The 10,047-nt window shown below is 40.1% G+C and overlaps 1 protein-coding gene across 1 annotated transcript; it reads left to right on the forward strand.

Moving 5' to 3' along the window:
• The first annotated feature begins 1,910 nt into the window (after positions 1–1,910).
• On the forward strand, positions 1,911–5,221 carry bcl2l10 (BCL2 like 10). The gene is made up of 2 exons (XM_063065976.1): positions 1,911–2,581; positions 4,574–5,221. The coding sequence occupies exons 1-2, from the start codon at positions 2,048–2,050 to the stop codon at positions 4,694–4,696; spliced, it is 657 nt and encodes a 218-aa protein (XP_062922046.1). The 5' UTR covers positions 1,911–2,047; the 3' UTR covers positions 4,697–5,221.
• The last annotated feature ends 4,826 nt before the right edge of the window (positions 5,222–10,047 follow it).

Genomic DNA, 10,047 nt, shown 5'->3' on the forward strand with positions numbered 1-10,047 from the left:
TGGTCTAAGGTATGAGGACCGAAGTCTCACATTTAGTTTCTCATATTTGCTTATAACACAGGAGGCCATTCAGACCATTGAGTCTATGCCATCTTTCAGAACAGAACACATCCATTCATCCTGTTCCTATATTAAATCACCCTACCACCTATACTTCTTCTCAGCTGCCCATTAGTTCCCCTATCTTGCAGCAAGGAAGGTGACATTTTGCCTAAAGGTTCCATAAAGTCTGTTTTTAAGAGACAACTACTTATGTATTCCTTTCTAACCTGTGTCTTAATGAGCTTCTCCTCAACTCATCCACTTTATTTAGTCAAACTTGACCTGGAGGATTTGAACTCCAATCTTCTAACTGCAACATTGACTGGTGGGGCAAAATATACTTCTTAATACAACAGTGGACCATTGAAATGCTCTGTAGCAGAAGGTGGTGGGTTCTCATGCGTGAAGGGTTATGGTCAAGGCAGGAAGGTTGATTTGAGAAAGAATATTATATACTAGTGTATAGGGCCACAAACTCAAGGGCTCACATTACATATTGTTAAATATTGTATTTTGTTTTTATCTCAAGGAGAAGAAGAAGCATTTACATAGCGCCTTTCAAGTCCCGGTTGGTCCCAAAAAGCCAATGAAACCATTTTTTGTGCAGTCAGTTTTGTAACATAGGCTGAAGACAGGGAATGAGGGTGGTGGTGGATTTTGATGAGAGGGTGAGAGTGAGGGTGAGGTTGGTGTTAGTGATGGGGATAAGGGCTGGAGGGGATTGATACAGACATATGGGTTAAGTTAGCCACACAGGTTGAACAGGATGTACAGGTAGGGGATACATAGCAGAGTGCAGATCTTCGCAAGGTTGAGAAGTGGGGTACGAATACATGGTATTGTGTGATCCTGGAAAGAGAGTGTATTTGTTGGGGGGGGGGAGTGGAAATGGATAGCATTTTCTGGGTTGTTGAGTGATGAGACACAAGAGATTGCAGATGCTGGAAACTTGAGCAATAAACCATCCACTGGCAGAACACTGGTTGAGCAGTATCTGTGGGAGGAAAGGACTTGTGTAATTAAGGTGTGAGTACATGCCATTGTCAGGGTTGTTGTGTGATGAGTCAATAGACAATAGGCGCAGGAGTAGGCCATTCAGCCCTTCGAGCCAGCACCACCATTCACTGTGATCATGGCTGATCATCCACAATCAGTACCCTTTTCTTGCCTTCTCCCCATATCCCTTCACTCCGCTATCTTTAGGAGCTCTATCTCTTTTTTGAAAGAATCTGGAGAATTGGCCTCCTCTGCCTTCTGAGGCAGAGCATTCCACAGAACCACAACCCTCTGTGTGAAAAAGTTTTTCCTCAACATTCTAAATTGTCTACCCCTTATTCTTAAACCGTCGCCTCTGGTTCTGGACTCCCCCAACATCGGGAACATGTTTCCTGCCTCTAGCGTGTCCAATCCCTTAATAATCTTAACAGTCAAGGGGGGAGTGCGTGGCATTTTATGGACCCTTATGGCGGTGACAACTGGGCAGCGGAGAGAGAGATGCTGGCATTGTGCGGACGGATAGAAGAGCGGCTGGGCACTTGACGCGGTGGTAGGTGACTGGAACCGGGACACGGGCGAGAACCGCGCAGTGGGGATAGCAGACGGCAGGTGCTGCTAACCGGAGCAGCAAACCATTAAATCTGTGGGAAAGGAACCGGACCGGTGCAGCCAAGGTGGGCGTGCCAGGCATTGTGCCGGTGCGCCTGGGGGCTCAGAGTGTGTACTGGAGGCGACGGGACCGGCGGGACCGGCGCGCCCGTGTGCCAGAGGTGGGGCCGCACCCGGCGGCCGGAGGTCCTTGCGCCACTGAACGGATTACGTCAGCGGCGTCACAATGAGGCGGTGACCCGCAGTTAAAGGGACCGCTTGCGCAGAGGAAGTGCGAGCGTCACTAGGGCGGGGGAAGGGTCAGTCAGTGGAGCGCGAGCAGTCGGGACCGGCGGCCGTTACTGGGGCAACAGCGGTGCGGGGAAGCGGCTGGAGTCGGAGGGTGGGAGCGGCGGAGCCAATGCCTGACTCGGACACGGCGGAGAGGATGCTCGGCTGTTTGAGGCAGGAGACGCTGGTGTTGGCCCGGGATTACCTGCAGCACTCTCTCAGCCCGAGCCGGGAGCAGAGGCCGCCCAACAAGACGGCTTTCACCCTGCGCAAGGTCGCCGACCAGATGGTGGAGCAGCACCAGACTGCCTTCAGCAACATGAAGAGCCGCTTGGAGAACGGCCTGCAGGTCTGCGCCAGTTCGCGGAGCGGGGCGGCCGGGCCCGTGGGAGAGTCGGTGGTGGCGGCCGAGAAGGATACTGCGGCTGCGGCGGCCAACTTCCTGCGCCGGGTGGTGGAGGAGATGTCGGCCGACGAGAAGATGAACTGGGGCCGGGTGGTGAGCATCTTCGCCTTCGCCGGCGTGCTGTGCCGCCACCTCAGGGACTCGGGCGTCGTCATGTGCCCCGAGGCTGGGCCGGGCCCACTGGACACGCTGGCGGAGAGTGTGGCCAACTACCTGGGCAAGGAGAGGCGAGAATGGATCGAGCAGAACGGAGGCTGGGTAAGAGAATAGGAGGCCAGGGCTTGACCTTGCACCCGCTAACCGCATTTGTACGCGAGCCCCCGCCCCTTCCCTTCCCTTCCCTTCTAGGAGCTCGGGGACCTGTCCTGATGGAAAGTCGGTATAATGGACCCTTCTCAACTCCTTCCCTTGGCTTGTGATCTGGAGAGGGCTTACGGACAATTCTGCATTGCTTCTCAATTGAAGCAGTGAGCATTGGTCGTGTACTGCTCTTGCGTCCTCCTGATCCAGCTCTTAGAAAATTAGGATCTGAACAAAGGCAAGTTGAAGGCTTAAAATGTGTTTTTCTCGCCTAGCCCCTGGTGACTGGTGTTGAGTTGGCAAGTGCTGACGTCTTAAGCAGGGCATACACTTGCAGCTAAATTGTGTAAGCCAGTAGACCCAAAGATTTTTTAAATGTCCGTCCCCGTGCTTTGTACACTCTCTTAGCGTTTCAACATCAAGGTCCCGATAGAGTATTGGGTGTGATTATGGCAACCAAGGCATTAATAACCAGACTGAAGCGGTTTATTTAGAATCTGACTCCTGTTACCTGGTATTTCCTCATCTTGCCTTTTTATGAATGGAAGCTTTATCTAAGCTGCTTGTGATTTTGTAAGAAAAAAATCTAAAGCATGTTGCATTTCCCAAATTCTTTAAAATTGCGGTATTGGCAAATATGATGTTAGTCATAAGTATAAAATTAGTCTTGTCCTTTATGAGAACAGACTTTATTTAACCTGATTAAAAAATGTCAAGGTGTGTTGCATTTCTCAATACCTTTTAGCCATGTTAGTCATGATTATAATCTATTTATGGGAAGAATCTTAATTTGATAAAATGCCAGAGGCAAATTTTTGTATTTTTCTCTGTGCAGGGTTGTAAACTAAGTTCTGTATATTGACAAGTTACAGTATGCACCAGATAAATTTTGATCTGGATTTTGAGATTATGAAATAATAAATTTAAACTTCAAAAACAAGAGAGAATTTGCAGATGGAAATGAAAGTTATACACACAATATGTTGGGGGAACTCAGCAGGGCAGATAGCATCTGTGGAAAAAAGAGTCCTGGTGAAGGATCCCACCTGAAATGTCAACTGTTTACTGTTTTCCATAGATACTGCCTGGCCTTCTGATTCCTCCAGCGTTTTGTGTAATAAATTTGAACTGAATTCAGTACAAGGGAAAGTGTATACACTTTGTAATATTGAAATCATTGTCTCTTTTTTAGCATGAGTATTTAAGCTATCTTGGAAACACTTGAATCCAAATGACACAAGATGTAGATGTAGCATGATGTTTTTTTAAAAAAATATGGTACCAGTAAGTGAATTGGAAGTATTGGTGAATAAAGTGCTTAAAGAAATGGGCTGGGCAAATTTACATAGACATCTGGCAGACGATACACAAATGCACCAGCTGGGCTTATTCATACACAATGCATGATATTGAGTGTGGACCTTGAAGCAAACACAGCTGCTTGGCCTTCTCCCTTTTTTTCTGAATGGAGTTGATTTCTGCATAAGCTTTGAAACTAATCTTAGAGCATGCAAATAATCTACATTGAGTTGTTGCACTCACCTTTTAAGCTGTGGAGTTGAGAATAGAATTGAGTGCTATTGATATTTTCCCCAGGAAAAGTAAATATGTTTGTGTGCTTTGAAAATATTTCTTTTCTCTTATTAGCTGTCCTGGTAATCTGCCAGGGATACTTTATTCAAATGTAACTGATTATATTAATCGTAGAGATAGGGTGCAATTATTTTAATTTCGTTCTTAAAATGAAAGATGCTGTATTGTTACAACTGATCCTGTATGAGTTTGGTTGTAAATTCAAAATCAGGACTTAATAGGATTAATATTTATAATTGGGCTTTATCAATTAGCCTTGCAATTCTATATTCCTGCCTAGCAATTTTTGAACCTCTTGAGGAATTGCTTTTGGAAAAATGAATGACTCGAATCATTTCTTTATCATTTTCTTTATAGGATGGATTTCTCAGATTCTTCAGCAGGGATGAGCACTGGCAAGAATCAACAGTGCGGAATATGTTGATAACGGTTGCTGGCTTTGGAATAGCTGGGTTAGCTTGCCTCCTTGCTGTCCGATAGACTGCCTCTAACCAAATGAACAGCTGCTAACATCCTGGAAGATACAAATTTCTCATGCACAATGTTTTCCAATTTGATATCTCCACTTTTATGATATATTTGGATGTTGCCATCGTATGGAACAGAGCAGCAAAACAACATGGAGATCTCGAACTTTTGTCTGCAGTTTGCTAATGTTAAGTTTGTTTAATGTACACAAACTTTTAAATTAATATACTGCCTACAATACAATGAAGTTTCCTTTTAATGTTTTCAAAAGACATTGTAATAAGAATTAGGTTTGAATAGTAGGAGGTTTGATGGATAGTAGGTTAGTGTGCAGACAATGAGGGAAAGAATTGCAAAACTTGTATCCCCATTCACACACAAATTGCACTAACCATTGGAGTAAGTGGCAAAATAATGTATAACCAATTCTTTTGGATGCTTTTGTTTCATGGCAGTCTGTGCATGTATGTGTTGTAGTCAAAGGCCATCTTATGTGCCCTGATCTGAATTAAACTTAACAATTTACAATTTGTTTAATTATGGCAACAAGTGTTGTCTGTATTTTTCTAACTTAAAAGAAACCACTTTACCGGTAAGAAAAGCACATTCTGCCTTAAAAGTTAAAAGCCCACTGGTGCTAGTTTATCTTGTGTCTCTAATGGAATTGGAATGATATATAAAGATACCAGTCATTTGGTATTAACTGTAAATCATTTCATCTTTTTGATAAAATGTACTTTCACATTATACAGCTTTCAAGGTAATAGCAGAAAATGGTACATCAACCCAGCAAACTATCAAGAAAAACTGCTATTTCATTATTAGGGTGCTAATATATTAAAAACTAAAAATTCTCTGTACATTTCCAGCTTTGAAAATGCTTCATACAAATTTTCAGATGGCTTCCAATTGTACCAATTCAATGTTATTGCCAATGTTGTAGTTTAAATGAGAAAGGAATGGGGAGACAGTGAAATTTTTTTTGCATAATGCTGTTAATTTAACCAAACATTTAGAAGCCAGTGTTAAACAATGTAAAGCTTGTTTAACCTTTATACCTAATACACTCTAATTTCCTTTCTACCCATGCCAGTTTAATTTTACCGATTGAAGTAGATATTTTCAATTCTGTAAAATGAAATGTTGAAAAAAAATCAACACAAATCTTTGTGACCGTTCTACTTGAGCTTAGTATTCTTTTACCTTTATGCTATAACTAAATGGCATAATTAGTTGTGAATTGAAGGTAAATCAACAGTTGTGGCTATTTTAATTTTTATGCTCTGGCTTGCTTCTGTTCTAATGAAGTTTCATGGGGTTCCTTAGCCATTTCCAATTAGTTTTAATCGGAGTTCCCCTACTTCACCGCCTCTCATCAGTCCTCCTTTGTACACTATCATTGATCAACGATATATCAATAACCATCATTGGTTATTCTAAATATACTTGATTACTAGTTTTTGTTGATAATGCACAACCAATGAAATATAGAGATTTGGTATAAGCACTAAAAATGCAGCATTTGTGAAGATGTAAAATTTCAAATCTGCTTTCTTCAGAACTGGAGTTAGAACAGAAGAGATAGAGGATGTAGAGGAAACAATTGAATAAGAGAATAAATAACACCAGGAGATAATTGTAACGAGATTGCCCGCTTGCTTCCAAAGGCTTTCTCAACAATTTGCCTGTTGAAGTATGATTAGCAGTTGCATGCTGTTTTCTTGATCATGGATGTTGACCTGTTCTGGGGCACATTTCATGTTCAGCTGGTTTCTATGCTTGCTAGTTTTTGGAGGGGGAAACATAACTACTTGAATTTTCTTTAAAACGTGTCATCTGGCTTCCCAATCAATATTTGTACCCCCTTCCCCAATCTACATCTGTTTCAGAAACAAAATCCAGACTGGATTCCTTGTGTTATGTTGGAGAAAGATATTTGTTACTGGTGTCACTTTTATTCTTATTGTTCCCTACATCAATATAACTAATTAACGTGCTGTTCTTTACCACGAATGTGTGTGGGACTCTGTGTTTAAACTTGCTCTCATCTAAATTAAGTGGAGGAAACATGAAACTTTCACTGGCTGCACTAGAATAAATCATTTGCATTCCAGTATTAATTATTGTTGCATGGTGTGGATTGAAGAATTCGTGATTTTTTTTTGCTGTTGGATCCCGTGAACATGAGTTGAACTGTTAGAAATTCTGCAGAGAATGCCATTTTATTTCCAATAATGGCTCATAGTATTCCTTTGGGTGGTCATTTAGGTGTAAAGAAAACTATGAACAAAGTTTCCAAGCATTTTTATTGGCCTAGTTTAAGACAAGATGTGGTGACATTTTGTAGAGCGTGTCATACGTGTCAAATTGTGGGTAAACCTAATCAAGTTACTCCACTGCAACTAATTCCTATATTTGGTGAGCCTTTCTCAAAAATCATTGTAGACTGTGTACGTCCTTTGCCAAAAACTAAAACTGGACATCAATATTTATTAACTATTATGTGCACAGCATCTAGGTTTCCAGAGGCAGTACCTCTTAGGAATATAACAGCCAAAACTGTGACAAAGGTTCTTATAAAATTCTTTACTTAGGTTGCCTAAGGAAATGCAATCAGATCAAGGTAGTAATTTTATGTCTGGGTTGTTTCAGCAGATAGTTTATAAACTAGGAGCAAAACAGATTATTTCCTCAGTTTATCATCCAGAATCACAAGGAGCCTTGAAGAGATTTCATTCTACACTAAAAACTATGATTAGAACATACTGTGTGGAAAATGAAAAGGACTAGGATGAAGGTATACATTTACTACTTTTTGCAGTAAGGGAGGCAGTACTGGAATCATTAGGTTTTAGTCCTTTTTGAATTTGTGTTTGGACATAGAGTTCGAGGACCTTTGGCTTTGTTGAAGGAACAGTGGATTAATAAAGAAGTACACACTAATTTGCTAGATTATGTTTTGAAATTTAAAGACAAGCTTGTAGCTTGGCCAAGGAAAATTTAAAGTTAGCTCAAGAGAAGATGAAGTGGTATGATAAGGAAGCTAGGATGAGGTCACTTAAGCCTGGAGATAAGGTGTTGGTTCTTTTCCCAGTGCAAATGAACCCATTACAAGCCAAATTCCATGGTCCTTATGAGATTAAATCTAAAGTAAATGATGTGGATTATGTGGTCTAAAAACCCCAGATCGGAGGAAGACAACACAGCTGTGTCGTATAAATATGATAAAACTGTACTATGGGAGAGAGGTTGCTACTATGACTGTTGTGAACAATAGAGTCTGATCTTGATGAAAACTTACTGGAGGATTCATCTGAAACTCATTTTAAACACAACATTATTTCAGCCAGGTTACCAAATTCAAAAATTCTGGAAAATATTGATGAAAAATTAGCTCATTTACAGAGAGCAGATGAAAGTTAATTTTTAAATATAGAGATTTATTTCCAGACGTCTATAGAAGAACCACCGTAGCTACACATGATGTAGATGTTAGAGATGCAAAACCCATAAAACAACATCCATATCGAATGAACAGGGAAAAATGTGAACTTGCTGATCAAGAAATTAAGTATATGTTAGAGAATGATATTATTAGACATTCTAATTCAAATTGGAGTTCATCGTGTGTTATGGTGCCTAAGCCAGACAATAGTATTAGGTTTCGTATGGATTACAGAAAAGTTAATGCTGTGACCAAAACAGATGCATATCCAATCCATAGGGTAGATGATTGTGTGGACAAAGTTGGACAGGCCAAATTCCTTACAAAAATTGATTTGTTAAAAGGTTATTGGTGTGTTCCATTGATGGATAGAGGTAGAGAGATTTCAGCATTTGTAACCCCATCTGGGTTATATGAATATAATGTTCTTCCATTTGGGATGAAGAATGCACCAGGTACTTTTCAGAAGATGATTAATAGCATGATTCAGGGATTAAAAGATACAGATGCCTATATTGATGATTCGGTTACAGGGAATAATATGTGGAAAGCACATATTACGGCGGTGGAGAAATTATTTGAGAGACTTTCAAAAGCTAACTTAACTATTAACTTAAGCTAAAAGTGAATTTGCTCATGCCACAGTGACTTACCTTGATTATGTTGTGGGTCAGGGAAAATTAGCACCTGTTCAAGCAAAAGTTCAGGCAATTTTAGAAGTACCCTCTCCAACTGGTAGGAAAACTCTCAGAAGATTCTTGGGTATGGTAGGATATCACAGAAAATTTTGTAAGGATTTTGCGAACACTGCTCTTCCATTAACTAATCTCTTGAAGGAAAATGAGAAGTTCGGACAGAGTCTTGTCAGGAGGCATTTGATAAATTGAAAGCTATAATATGTAGTCAACCTGTACTTAAATCTCCTGACTTTGAAAAATCCTTTTCGTTAGCTATAGATGCTAGTGATGAAGCTGCAGGAGCAGTGTTATTTCAAAAAGATGGTGGTGATGAAATTGATCATCCAGTAGCTTATTTTTCTAAGAAATTTAACGCTCATCAAAGAAATTATTCAACAATAGAAAAAGAATTGTTATCTCTTGTTTTGGCTTTACAACATTTTGAAGTGTATGTTGGTACTACTCATGAACCACTCACAGTTTATACAGATCACAATCCATTAGTGTTTTTGAGTAAGATGAAAAACAAAAATAGAAGATTATTAAATTGGAGTCTAATGTTACAGGAATACAATATTTTGATCACTCATATTAAGGGTAAAGACAAAGTGATCACTGATTGTTTGTCTAGGTGTTAAATGTACAATGAAAATTTGTTTTTTTGGAGTGATATTTTAACATTTGTAACACTCCTACTCTACATTAGTTTGTAAAGGGCTGAAAGATAACATTGTATGTATTGTGTATTTTGTAAATTTTATACCTTTGTATTTTTTTTTGTATAAATTGTTAAAATTTTGTTCTTCAAGAGACCAAATTTTTATTTTGGAGGGAGGTGTTACATGCTTAAGGAGATCTGTTTTTTTTTTGTGAGAATGATGTAATGGTCTTTTGGAGGTCACCTGATGTGATTTTCCTGTGGGTGAGGTCATGTGATGACATGCACCATGACCATATATGGGTCGACCCAGGTGACGCAGTTGGTTTTTAGTTTGTAGATTTCCAGGTAGAACGTGCTGTATCTCCGTTTCTGTTGCGTGTTTGTTTTTGTGATGCAGTTTCATTTTTAAAATGGAGTGTGCGTTCTATTGCAAGATACCATATTATTGGACTGGAAATTTTTGGCTAGATGTGTTGATTTACCCAATTCCAACAATAGAAGGGAGAGTGAAGAATTTATTGAAGTACGGGACTGAAGGATCGGGAGAAGTTGGCATCGTTTGGCAATTTTAATAAAGGAT

This window comes from Mobula hypostoma, chromosome 13 (assembly GCF_963921235.1).
Source record: "Mobula hypostoma chromosome 13, sMobHyp1.1, whole genome shotgun sequence".
Taxonomy (NCBI): domain Eukaryota; kingdom Metazoa; phylum Chordata; class Chondrichthyes; order Myliobatiformes; family Myliobatidae; genus Mobula; species Mobula hypostoma.

Coding starts and splice junctions, on each gene's coding strand:
- bcl2l10 (XM_063065976.1), top strand. CDS start 2,048: ATGCCTGACTCGGACACGGCGGAGAGGATGCTCGGCTGTTTGAGGCAG. Junction 2,582..4,573: donor TCGAGCAGAACGGAGGCTGG/GTAAGAGAATAG, acceptor TTTTCTTTATAG/GATGGATTTCTCAGATTCTT.